At 59.3% G+C, this 12,962-nt stretch overlaps 1 protein-coding gene across 3 annotated transcripts; it reads right to left on the bottom strand.

The window, feature by feature from the left end:
• Positions 1-2,893: 2,893 nt before the first annotated feature.
• GATD1 (glutamine amidotransferase class 1 domain containing 1) lies at positions 2,894-10,665 on the bottom strand. Of its 3 annotated transcripts, XM_077961638.1 has the most exons (9): positions 10,579-10,665; positions 9,268-9,397; positions 8,250-8,326; positions 7,170-7,275; positions 6,681-6,788; positions 5,518-5,612; positions 4,611-4,704; positions 4,272-4,383; positions 2,894-4,186 (listed from the first exon to the last, which is right to left on the bottom strand). In XM_077961638.1, the coding sequence occupies exons 3-9, from the start codon at positions 8,289-8,291 to the stop codon at positions 4,180-4,182; spliced, it is 564 nt and encodes a 187-aa protein (XP_077817764.1). In that variant the 5' UTR covers positions 8,292-8,326; positions 9,268-9,397; positions 10,579-10,665; the 3' UTR covers positions 2,894-4,179. The 3 variants fall into 3 exon arrangements, with proteins under 3 accessions (XP_077817764.1, XP_014968745.1, XP_014968747.1); XM_015113259.3 differs by lacking the exon at positions 9,268-9,397; XM_015113261.3 differs by lacking the exon at positions 9,268-9,397 and having other exon boundaries at positions 4,128-4,383.
• Positions 10,666-12,962: the final 2,297 nt, after the last annotated feature.

Below are 12,962 nucleotides of genomic sequence, written 5' to 3' on the forward strand. Positions count from 1 at the left end.
CCTATAATTCAGTCATCTTAGAACTGTGAAACCATCACCCCAAAATGAAATCTCAAACCTATTTGTCCCCATTCCCAGCCTCAAACAATCTACTTTCTGTCTGACTTACATTTTCTGGATATTTCACAAAAATGGAATCACAAGGCACAGGCCTTTTGAGACAGGCTTCTTTCACTCAGCATTCTGTCCGGGTTCGCCCACATCACAGAACGTAAAAGAACTTCACTCCTAGCCGGGCATGGTGGTGTGCCTGCAGTCTCGTCTACTGGGGAGGCTGAGGTGGGAGGATCACTTGAGGCCAGTTCAAGGCTGCGATGAGCAGTAACTGCATCTGCGAATAGTCGATGCACTCCAGCCAGGGCAATATAGCAAGACCCTATTAAAAATAACTTCATTACATCCTGGCTAACACGGTGAAACCCCGTCTCTACTAAAAAATACAAAAAACTAGCCGGGCGAGATGGCGGGCGCCTGTAGTCCCAGCTACTCGGGAGGATGAGGCAGGAGAATGGCGTAAACCCCGGAGGCGGGGCTTGCAGTGAGCTGAGATCCGGCCACTGCACTCCAGCCCGGGCGACACAGCGAGACTCCGTCTCAAAAAAAAAAAAAAAAAAAAAAACTTCATTCTGGCCCGGCGCGGTGGCTCAAGCCTGTAATCCCAGCACTTTGGGAGACCAAGACGGGCGGATCACGAGGTCAGAAGATCGAGACCATCCTGACTAACACAGTGAAACCCCGTCTCTACTAAAAAATCCAAAAAAAAAAAAAAAAAAAAAAACTAGCCGGGCGAGGTGGCAGCGCCTGTAGTCCCAGCTACTCGGGAGGCTGAGGCAAGAGAATGGCGTAAACCCAGGAGGCGGAGCTTGCAGTGAGCTGAGATCGCGCCACTGCACTCCAGCCTGGGCGACAGAGCGAGACTCCGTCTCAAAAAAAAAAAAAAAAAAATTCATTCCTTTTTAACAGCCAAATAATCCTCCATATGGATACATTACTCTTACTGATACCAATGATTACTAAACATTGACAACCCATTGTATGAAAACGACTTATCCATTATCATGAGCAGTTCTGCTGTGAATACCGGGCACCATCTGTGTGGAGCTGCATGGTTTTATTCCTCGTGGGTAGATGAACACACACTGGTACATGGGGAAATCCTCAGCCGCCCTCCACTGCCCTTCCAGAAGTTCGGTCCTCTTGCTTTCATCCTCTGCCCCAGCCTGGTGCTGCCCCAAGCCCTGCCCTGGCAGAGAGAACTGGGCACAGCGGGGAGGCTCTCTGAGCCAGAGACTTTGCACGCAGCTGAGGAATGACACGGGCCTGCAGGCGGCTCACTCGGGGACAGGTCTGTGGGGCCCTGCGTCAGAACCCACTTCACATCCCAAAGCCACACCTGCCTTGATCTTCAATGCTGGGCTTAATGTCAGATCTGGCTGACCAGAGGAGCTCAGTAAGGCTCACTGGCTCTTCATCCACCCTGCTGTGGCCTGAACACGTGCCCCCAAAACCCACCTGCTCAAGTCCTCACCTGCAAGGGGATGGTATTAGGTGGGGCATTTGGGAGGTCATCCAGTCACAGGGCAGGATGACCGGGCCCGACCGGTTTACAGTATGTTCTTATAGGAGCCCAAATGGACTAAGACATTAAGATATGAGCTTGCCTGCAATCCCAGCACTTTGGGAGGCTGAGGCGGGTGGATCACAAGGTCAGGAGTTCAAGACCAGCCTGACCAAGATGGTGAAACCCCGTCTCTACTAAAAATACCAAAAATTAACCAAGTGTGGTCGCGGGCGCTTGTAGTCCCAGCTACTCGGGGGGCTGAGGCAGGAGGATCGCTTGAACTCGGAGGGCGGAGGTTGCAGTGAGCCGAGATCGCACTACTACACTCAAGTCTGGGTAACAGAGACTCCGTCTCAAAAAATAAAAAAGACATGAGCTTAAAATTTTTTTTTTTAAAAAGTACTTGTTGGCTGGGTGCAGTGGCTCACGCCTGTAATCCCAGCACTTTGGGAGGCCAAGGCAGACGGATCACAAGGTCAAGATATCAAGACCACCCTGGCCAGCATGGTGAAATCTTGTCTCCATTAAAAATACAAAAATTAGCTGGGCATGGTGGTGTGCACCTGTAGTCCCAGCTACTCAGGAGGCTGAGGCAGAATAATCACTTGAACCCAGGAGGCGGAGGTTGCAGTGAGCCGAGATTGTGCCACTGCATTCCAGCCTGGCGACAGAGTGAAACTTCATCCAAAAAATAAAATGTTAGCTGGGCACGGTGGCTCAAGCCTGTAATCCCAGCACTTTGGGAGGTCAAGGCAGGTGGATCACCTGAGGTCAGGAGTTCAAGACCAGCCCGGCCAACATGATGAAACCCCGTCTCTGCTAAAAATACAAAAACTAGTCCGGGCACGGTGGCTCATACCTGTAATCCTAACAATTTGGGAAACCGAGGCAGGAGGATCACTTGAGGTCTGGAGTTTGAGACCAGCCTGGCCAACATGGTGAAACACGGTCTCTACTAAAAATACAAAAATCAGCCGGGCGTGGTGGCACATGCCTGTAATCCCAGCTATTCCGGAGGCTGAGGCTGGAGAATCGCTGGAACCTGGGAGGCAGCAGTTGCAGTGAGCCTAGATTGTGCCACTGCACTCCAGCCTGGGCGACGAGAGAAACTCTGTCTCAAAAAGTAAATAAATAAAATAAGATATAAAGTACTTGTCCAGAGAAGTCCATCACCACATGGGGGTGAGAGTGGACCCGGGACAGAGCAAGGCCCTGCAGTCAGTGCTAAGTGGGCATCCTGACTAATGTGGGAGGCACCGGAGGGACGCAGCCTTCAGGGCGGGGATGTGGCTGCAGCGCTTCCTTCTTCCACTTTTTTCTGAATTCTCCTTATTGAACGGCTTTATTTTATTATTTTTTATTTTTGAGACGGAGTTTCACTCGTTGCCCAGGTTGGAGTGCAATGGCACAATCTTGGCTCACTGCAACCTCCGCCTCCCAGGTTCAAGCAATTCTCAAGTCTCAGCCTCCCAAGTAGCTGGGATTAGAGGCCCCTGACACCACGCCCAGCTAATTTTTGTATTTTAGTTTCACCATGTTGGCCAGGCTGGTCTCAAACTCCTGACCTCAGATGATCCGCCCACCTTGGCCTCCCAAAGTGCTGGGATTATAGGTGTGAGCCACCACGCCCAGCCAACTGAATGCTTTTATGATCACAAGAGGCCTCCTGGCAGGTCACTGGCACCAGGAGCCACCCTCGTGCTTGGGAATGGCTGTGGCTGAGACGGGAAGGTGGGCAGGAGGAAGGCCTTCGATGGCTCAAACTGGGGAACTGTGAGGAAGAAGAAGGCCTAAGCTTCTCCTAAGGCCCTACACTGGGGCCAGCAGGCAGCCCGCTGGAAGGCCAGGGCCCAGGCCAGGTGCCCAGCAGGCCAGACCACTGTCTGCTCTTGACAGCCGCTGTACTCGAGGCCACTCTGCAAGGCCGTGGGGGACAGCACTTTCCTCTCATCGAGAATCTCATGGTCTCATATTCACAACTAAACATGCCTCTCGATGCTTAGACAGGACAGGGTGGGTCGCTGAGGTGCTTACACTTTGAAACCACAGGCCAGAAGACTTCTTCAACAGCAAAGTACTGCCAGTGCCGGTCAGCCTCGGGGCAGGAGGTGCTGCTCCCAAAAAACTCCATTCACCTTCGGCCGAAGTTCTGAGCCAGCTCCCGCCGACTGGGTCCTCCCCTCAAGGCCCCCACCAACGGTGAAAGGGGTGGTGCGTGGCAGACAGGCCACGACAGGGCAAGCCCCCACAGAGGACCCCCGAGCCGACTCTGTCTAGTCAACAGCGACCGCGCTTGGCAACCAGTCCTCCCTGGAAAACCCGGCCTGGAATTCCCGAGGACCACCTAGCAGCTAGCACGCCTCCCCAGGCACCTGGGGTCTCTTCTCTGCCTCCTACCAGAGAACATGCAGGGGGATGGGGGCTTAGATCCCCCAGGAGAGCCGACACCCCCTTAGAGCTGATTCCAGGAGGCCTCCAACAATCCCATCAGGGCCAGACCGGGCTGCCATCCACGGCCCTTGTCAGGAGGGAAGAGGCAGGGTCCCTGAAGCCTGAGACGGGGCTGTCTGCCTCTGGAGACACCTGGGCTGTCTCGGGGGTGCATCTACCCAGCAGGTTCATTTCCTGCAGGACAGACGTGTGGTCAGGGCTTGGGCAAAAGCACCGGGTGCAGCTCTGCTGATATGGCAGGAATGTGCCCAGCCCTCACCGGCTGCCACAGAGGAAGAGCAGGTTCTGCACGGCCGGGACAGTGGAGCTGGCATTCTGGCCCGTGACCAGGTGGCGGTCCAGCACAACGTGCACGGCGTCAGGCTCACTTGCTGGGGAGGACCAAGGGCACCAGCCTCAGGCAATGTCCACCCACCCACTGAGAGCCCCGGGCTCCAGGCAAGCGCCCAGGGTCAGCAGTAGGTCAGCCTGTCGGGGTCTGAGTCAGTGCCATGGGGGTCTGAAGGACCCAGGGCGCAGGCGGCTTCTCCCCCAGGCTGCCGCAGACAAGCCCCCCACCCCATCTTCTGTAGGTGCAGGGGGCACCCTCAGGGCTCACCACTGAAGCAGGCGCCCGAATCCTTCACAAAGTCCTCCACCACGAGCGGCAGGCGGGCGAAGCCGGGGGCCCTGATGAGCTCACACACAGAGGGCTGCGGGAGGTGGGTGGGGGCTCCTGAGCCAGGCCCAGGCCTTGAGGCCCACCCCAGGGGTCAGGAAGGTCAAATCAGGGCAGGGAGCCTCACCCAACCAAGTGGGACTGGGGGTGTCACTGCTCATAAGAGGGACAGCTGCTAAGGCTGGAGGCCGGAGAGATGACAAAGTCCAGCCACCTTCCCATGGGGTGTCCCTGGGAGCGACAAGGCCACTACAGGAGGAGGGGGCCAGCTCCCCCAGCACCAGAGCACACAGGTGACTAGAATGAGAAGAGCTTAGTGGGGTGAGCCCCTTGGGGCGGCACCCTCTGGGCAGGAGTGACTCTAACCACTCACCCAAGGGGTCACGCCCACTTGTAACCTGAGACTGGGTTGGTGTCACCCCTCGGGGGCAGCACTGAGTACCCACTAAGGAGGGGTCCCCTCAGCAGGGAAAGTGACATCTGAGCTGGGGGCCAGTTCCACTTCCAGTGAAACCAGCCTGGGCACAGCGGCCACCACTCCCTGCCTCAGGGCCTGTGGATCAGCTGCTCCCACAGCCGTCCCCGGTGTCCACTGAGCCCACTTCACAGTCTTTGGGCCTCAGATCGACACAGGCTGTGTCTCCGAGGACACCCTGGCTGGGCTCTCAGCCCCTCCAACTGCACACACAGGTCTGATGCCCCTCCCTCCCCACGTCCCCTGGTGAGTGGGCCTAGGCTCCCAGGAGACTAGGGGCCAGAAGTTCTGGAGTCTCCGTCCTCATCTCTGGCTGTCGTGGGGGAGGACAGAGCAGGGAGCACAGGGTGCCTCTGTCCTCCAGGCACTCACCCCTGTCAGGCTGTAGCCGTGGAACACCCAGGATCTGTCCTCGTTGGTGGCACAGCACAAGGCGGCAACACCGTGGCCAACGGCGCAGATGGGCTCTGAAAGTGGCACACAGCGTTGAGGCCCTGGACCCCGCCACCCGCACCATGAAGCCCCTCCCAGACGCCCCTGCTTGTGGCTCCCCCAGGCCTGTGCTGCCTGCCTGGCCCCCTCCTCCCAGGTTTCCCTGGAAACCGGGCTCAGCACCTGAGGTGTCCTGGCTCAGCCTGCATAGCTGGCATCAGGAATCTGCTCAGGGGAGCTGGTGCTTCAGGACTAGGCTCTGGTTTAGAGCCCAGATCTCAGGTTTTGGCGGCTGAGACACACGGAGAGGAGGTCCTGAGGTTCCAGGTCTGTTTACCAAACCCCAGGACACTGCCCGGCAACCCCATTGCATAGCTGGCCAGGCCGCCCACCACACTGGCAGGTGCTGTGGGTCAGGCCCCTCCCCGGCTAGACAGGACGTCCTTGTGCGGGCGGGAGGTGAGTCTGAGGCAGTGCCTGTGCCTTGCAGTGGGGCCACCCTGGCTCCATCCGAAAGGCTGAGTGTGTTCCCATGGCTGAGGTGGCCACAAACAACTGCTGCCTGTCCAGGCCATGCTGCGGACAGCGGCCCAGCTCCTGCCCACAAAGGGCTGCACAGAGCACTGGCTTGCTGCGGACAGCGGCCCAGCTCCTGCCCACAAAGAGCTGCATAGAGCACTGGCTTGTCTGCCCCGGCCAGTGGACACACTCATCACAGCCCAACCCTGAGCCGGGGCAGCTGCCAGGTCTCCTCCAACAGCCGTCCTCCCTGCACCCCCGCCAGCCTCGAGCCCCAAGCCCGGCCCTGGATGCCAGGCTCTCCCAGAAGGAACCAGGCTGGTGTCCTGCCTTGCTCAGGAGGGCATGGCCCCCACCCTCGGGAGACTGCCCAGAGGCCTGCAAGATGGTCACCAGAAGAGGACAAAGTGTGTGTCGGGAGAGGGGCGGTCACTGCCTCCTGCCCACAACCACCGCAGTGGCCACTGACCAGATACCCAGAAATGCCTACCTGGGTTCTTCCCACCTCTCTTCTGCTGGTGGGAGACCCATTTCTTGTAGGGCTGCACATCCAACCCCTCCCCTGGGTCCCACGGGTCACCTACTGCTCTCAGAGTGGAAGTGCTGCAGGATACGGGCCAGGGAGCCACTGCTGGCCAGGTCGGTTAGGGCCCCAGGACAGCTGGGGATCAGGAGGGCATGGTACCGGGCACCTGGAGGGAGACCACAGACCAGGTAGCAGCCACACATCAATCAAAGTGAGACCACCTGCAGGACCGGGCCCAAGTACGTGGCCAGGACAGACCCTCCACAGGGACCAGCCAGCCTGGAGATGGCATCTGTCCCTTTTCCTCCATGGGCTACAGCTCCCAAGGGCCCCCCTGACTTTCCCGTCTCCACACACTCATCATCTCTCCTCCCCAGAGGAGCTCAGAAACTCTGGGGCCCAGGATGTGGGGCTGGAGGCTGCCCCAGATGGTCACAGGGCTTCAGGGGCAGAACCAGGGAGCTCACTAAGACCCCAAACCTATCTGGAACCCTTGACCCTCCAAGGTCCCAGGCACCCCACCCCAAGGAGTGGGTCCCAGGCCTACCATCAATCGACTCGAGCTTGGCGGGGCTGGCATAGGCCTTGAGGCGGAAGTCTTGCACCCAGCGTGCATTGCTCTCGGTCACATCCACAAATTCCATGGCTTTCCCCTGGAGGAGCAGAGCCCAGGGGCCAAGGGTCAGCACCAGGAATATCCCTGTCGGCTCAGAAGGAGCCTGAAAATGCCGACAAGGAACCCAACAGCATCCCCTTGAGGTACAAAGGCACCCGACCACCCAGCCTCCTCCACTGGGTCTCCCAGGTTGGGGTGGCCTGTCCCAGCAGCAGCCTCAGTGGTTTATTTCCTATCCAACCCACCAACCAAAAATTTTTATACATCATAAATAAAAACCTGCAGTGACGAACACATAATGAATGCATCCTTACTGTGACTTATCTACATCTGATATCCCTGGGTCACCCACGATCAGAGGGTGGAGAACTGCTCCCAGTGGAAACATGTGTGCCCCTTACAGCAGGGCCGCGCCTTGGTCTCCGGCTCACACACGTGCAGAAGCACAGACCCGCAGCGAAAAGGTCTCCTTTGGGCTGGGTGTGGTGGCTCACACCTGTAATCCCAGCACTTTGGGAGGCCGAGGCGGGCAGATCACCTGAGGTTGGGAGTTCAAGACCACCCTGGCCAACACAACAAAACCCCATCTCTACTAAAAATACAAAATTTGCTGGGCATGGTGGCATGTGCCTGTAATCCCAGCTACTCGGGAGGCTGAGGCAGGAGGACTGCTTGAACCCGGGAGGCAGAGGTTACAGTGAGCCGAGATCACTCCAATGTACTCCAGCCTGGGCGACAAGAGCAAAACTCTGTCTCAAAAAAAAAAAAAAGGAAAGAAAGAAAAGAAAAGAAAAGAAAAGGTCTCCCTCATCACAGGTGGGGTCAGAGCCCAGGAAATGGGGACTGGGACAGGAGGACACAACCAGGGTTTGGTCACAGACCCTTCACCCCTCTACCAACTACAGGGGCTCCCCACTCCTCCCAGGCAGCAGAGGCACTCTCCTGACCTTGCCCCCAGAGAGGTGGAGACAGACCCCAAGTGTCCAGTGGGGAAGGAGAGGCTGGACTTACCCCAGGGGTGGCCACCTGCAGGTTGAAGGCGGTGCTGGCCATTGTGAAACAGTGGAGGAAGGACTGGGCCGACACACCTGCAGAGGGTCCCGGTGAGTGTGGGCTCCACAGGACTAGCCTGCCCCGCCTCAGGGTGCTACCCAGACACCCCCATGGCCTCACCCGACCCCAGAACACCCTGAGGAGCAGCCCTCTCCCCTACACCCCGGGCCCACTACTTGAAGCCCTGGGGCAGGGCCAGCCACCCATTCATGGCCAGGAGGAGGAAGCTGGGAAAGCGTCAGGGGGGCACAACCAGGTATGCCAGACCTGTAGGCCATCCCGAGGCCTGCATCCCCCATGGCAAGCTCTTTCCCCAGCCTGGCACTGTCACCTCTGCCCCAGCCAGAAGATGGGACAGGATGCAGCCTACCTCAACTGTCCATGCCACTCCCACACCCCAGCCTCATCCTGGTGCTAACAGAACCATGAGAGGCCTTTCTGGAAGGCAAACCTGGGTGTGAGGGTCACAGAGTTCAGCTCATCCTCTCACTGAACCACCAGGGACTGAGGCCCTCAGGCACCATGGAGAATGCAGAAGTGTCCTGGCCCCTCCTCGCCCACTCCAGGGAAAGTGCTCAGGGACCCTTTCCTCACAAGGGTTCTGAGACTCTGGCCCTCCCCTCCAGCTTTTCCCAGCCCCCTTCTGCCCCTCAAAGAACTTTTAAAAAAAGAAACCCAACACACCACACCCCATTCAGAAGGCTCTGGGGGTCACTGTCCCACCAGGGGAAGGACACAGCCCAGCCCACCCTGGCTGCTGGACAGCACGTACAAGTTTATTCCAAAGCAGCGTGAGCTGCATCTTTCTACATTTATTTTAATTCTGGGGCCCAATCTGTCACTAGGCTGGAGCGCAGTGGCACGATCTCGGCTCACTGCAACCTCCGCATCCTGGGTTCAAGCAATTCTCCGACCTCAGCCTCCCGAGTAGCTGGGACTACAGGCGAGCGCCACCACACCCGGCTAATTTTCGTACTTTTAGTAGAGACGGGGTTTCACCACGTTGGCCAGAATGGTCTCGATCTCTTGACCTCGTGATCCGCCCGCCTTGGCCTCCCAAAGTGCTGGGATTACAGGTGTGAGCCACCGCGCCCGGCCTCTTCCTTCTTATATAAGTTAATACATATTCACTGTAAAATGTCCTGTAAAGCGCCCAGTAGCCTGCTGCAGGCTCTGTTCCCCCGGCTGCCCGCCTTTCCGGCCTCCTGAAGTGCTGTCCCCAGCCTGCTGGCCCTAAGACCCCATGTCCCCAACATGCCGGACCTGCTCTGGAAACAAGTCCCAACCCACGCCCCCAGGACTGAACCCCACTCAAGGCTCCTCCCACCCACAGTCTGGCGGCATCGCTCAGGACCCCCGGAGCTCAGCACATCGTGACGCCACAACCCCACAGCCCCATCTTCCCTGTCCACACTTGAGGACCTACAGACTTCAAGAGGGAGACCTCCGGATCCCAACTCCAGCCCCCAGCTCTCCATGGTGCGGTGACCTTGGGCTGGTCACTTCCCTCTGCAAAGGGCTCAGAACAAAGCCAGGCACCCTCGGGCTCCGCTGCTCATCCCTCCCACGCTGCCCGGAGACCCTGCAGGCTCAGCGCCAGCGGACGCACCCCGCTGCGCTCCGTCCCGCGTGAGCCCCAGGCCAGCAGCGCCCTAGTACCCCGGCCCCAGGACGGGGGCCGGGGGTCGCCTTCTCCAGGAGGGGGCTCCGGGCCTCCTCAGGAGCCGGTGGTTCAGAAGGACAGAGTCCCCGCGGCCGCCCGACCTCAGAGCGGGGTCAACTCCCCGAACGCCCCCTCCCCACACCCGGGCTCCCCTCTTGGAGCGCAGCGGCCTCGGGGACCAAGCCCAGGCACGCGGTTCCCTCCGCTAGAAACGTCGGGCCCGCGAAACCGCCGCGCAGATGAAACTCCGGGGAGCGACGCGGCGCCTTGATGCATCCCGACCCCGCCCCGATCTCCATCCCGACCCCCGGACCCCGCCCCGAGTTCCATCCCGACCCCTCCGACCCCGAGCTCCATCCCAACCCGCGACCCCGTCCCCGTCCCAGTCCCCGCCCCCGCCCCGAGCTCCATCCCAACCCGCGACCCCGTCCCCGTCCCTGTCCCCGCCCGGAGCTCCATCCCAACCCCGACCCCGCCCGCCAGTCCCCGGCCCGTGCCCCGCGCCCTCAGCGGCTTCGGCTTCCAGCGCCACGTGACGCACGCCCACCGCGTCCCGAACCTCCCGCCCCGGGCAGCCCCGTCTCGGACGCTCTTCGGACACCGGCCCCGGCCGCCGGGCCTCACCTTCCGCGGCGCCGCTGGCCACGAGCAGACAGGCCGGCCTGCTAGCGAGCCGCTCCGACGCCATGGCGCGGGCTCAGCGCTGGGTCTGCGTGTGCGTGCGCGTGCGCGGCGGCTGGGCGTGCCCAGGAGGATGCGGGTCACGTGCCGCGGCGGCCGGGGGCGGAGCAGGGCGGGGAGGGGCGGGGCTCGGGCGGGGCTGGGCGCCTGCGCGTTTGTACCCGGTCCGGGTCGACTGCGCTAACCCTAACCCTAACCCTGACCCTGACCCTGACCCTAACCCTAACCCTAGCACCAGGCCCCTGGCCCCCTGCTGCCAATATGGAGGTCCCAACAAACCTCTGCTCCTACCAGGGGAACCGTCGTGGTTGGGAACAGCCAAGGTGAGGGCTTCCGTGGGTCCCACCCCATCAAAACCATTGGCCTCCGCTGGGCGCAATGACTCACGCCTGTAATCCCAGCACTTTGGAAGGCCCAGGCTAGTGGATCACGAGGTCAGGAGTTCAAGACCAGCCTGGCCAAGAAAACCCCGTCTCTACTAAAAAAAAAAATACAAAAATTAGCCAGGTGCGGTGGCAGGCACCTGTAATCCAAACTACTCGGAGGACTGAGACGGAAGAATCATGTGAACCCAGGGGGCGGAGGTTGCAATGAGCCAAGATCACGCCACTGCACTCCAGCCTGGGTGACAGTGTGAGACTCCTTCTCAAAAAAAAACAAAAAAAAAAACACCACTGGCCTCTGGTTCCCCCTGGCCCAGCCTGGAGAAGGGTCCCTGACCCCTGTCAGACAGGCAGTGAACCCTGCCTCACCTGACGCAGAGCCCTCCTGCCACAAGGGAAGTGGGAGCTGGAAGCTCGTGGCACAGGTAAGGCCGAGAGTTGGGCTGGGTAGCAGAGACAGAGCTCAGTGAGTGTCCAGTGTTAGGCGGCCGTGGGTGTTAGTGGGTGGAGGTGTCTGAAGCCTTGCAGGCCTGTGGTCACAGCACAGGCTGGGCCTAGTTCCTTGGAGAGCTTTCTGAATCTGCACAGGATCTCGTCCCCCACAGGCACACTGTGGGCCTCAAACCCAGGAGCAGGAGGGCTAGGTTGGAGCAGATCTCCAATAGTGTTTGCCTGTAACCTACAGGTGTCCTCCTGTGTACTTTAACTCATTTCTAGATTACTAATAATACCTAATACAATGTAACTGCTGTGTGAAGAGTTGCTGTATCGTGTTGTTTAGGAAATAACAAGAAGAAAAAAAATCAGACGCAACCACTCATGTTTGTTTTTTCAAATATTTGACATCCTTGGTTGGTTGAATCCATGGATGCAGAACCCATAGATCCTGAGGGCCGACTGTACCCCCTTGCTGAGAACGCCCCTCACACAGTGGCTACCCTGGGTGCCCTCTGTTAGTTCAGCCCGACTACCAGGTGGACCTCATGTTGGGGGCTGGGACCAGGAGACATGGGCTCCTTTCTTGGGAAGTGGCGTGTTGGGCAGTCCTTGACGTGACAGGGCCCTTTCCCAGCGGGGGCTCGGCCGGGTTCCCCTTTTACCAAGGCTAGGCTGGGTGGTCTGGAGACTTAGACCCCAGCACCCATGAGTCATGCAGACCCAGAAGCAGGAAGCAGACAGTAAGTGACAGCCGCTAAGACGCAAGGAGTCTGGGCCAGGGCTGTGGGCTGGGGCACGAGGGTACCTTCACCTGGGCATCAGAAGCACTTGAGAGAACAGGAGCTGCTGGCTCTGACATCTGCCCCCCAGCCTGGCATGAACTGGCCAGAGACGTGAGATGTGGCAGGTGCCGGCCTTTGTGGGCTGGAGGGGGTTGCAACAAGGAGGTAGGCCCTGTCCTAAGTTGGCCTAGCCTAGTGCCCAGGACATGGAGGACAGGGTGCAGCAGCCCCAGGGAGGGGCATGACAGTTCCCTCCCAAACATACTTCTGGAGCTGCTGCACTCGGCAGGGAGCCTAACCTACCTGTACCTTCCTTCCCATGTGCCAGGGCGGGTCCCAGGGGGTGGCCTCAGCACTGGCTGCACCACACACATCTCTCCTGCCCCTAATGACTCCCACCTGGGGCACACAGTTGGGCAGCACAGGCCCTGCTCTGCCCAACAAGCCTCTAGGGCAAGTGCAAGTTCAGCCTGGGCCTGGAGACAGCAGATCAGAGCGTGTCCAGGTGCTCAGGGACTGGTCACTGAAAGGCAGGGAGACTGGTCCCTGCCCATCCCTCCCTGGGACCAGGGAGACACCGAAGACCCTCGTCAGGCCAGGACCTGCAGCAGCCCAGTGTGGGAGTCCGGAGCAGTGAGTGCCCCCATGAGCCTTGCTCACTGTGTCCTGCTTTTGGAGGATTCTGCCTGGGCCCCTGCCCGTGTCTAGGGGAGGGCCCGGAGGT

The sequence above is a fragment of the Macaca mulatta genome, chromosome 14, assembly GCF_049350105.2.
Source record: "Macaca mulatta isolate MMU2019108-1 chromosome 14, T2T-MMU8v2.0, whole genome shotgun sequence".
Taxonomy (NCBI): domain Eukaryota; kingdom Metazoa; phylum Chordata; class Mammalia; order Primates; family Cercopithecidae; genus Macaca; species Macaca mulatta.

What these genes read in the sequence shown, in the direction of transcription:
- GATD1 (XM_015113259.3), bottom strand. Translation starts at nt 10,642, where the DNA reads ATGGCGTCGGAGCGGCTCGCTAGCAGGCCGGCCTGTCTGCTCGTGGCC. An exon ending in GCACTTCCACTCTGAGAGCA is followed by an intron (nt 5,613 to 6,680) that starts GTAGGTGACCCG and finishes TGCCACTTTCAG; the next exon opens with AGCCCATCTGCGCCGTTGGC. An exon ending in ACGGCTACAGCCTGACAGGG is followed by an intron (nt 4,705 to 5,517) that starts GTGAGTGCCTGG and finishes CACCTCCCGCAG; the next exon opens with CCCTCTGTGTGTGAGCTCAT.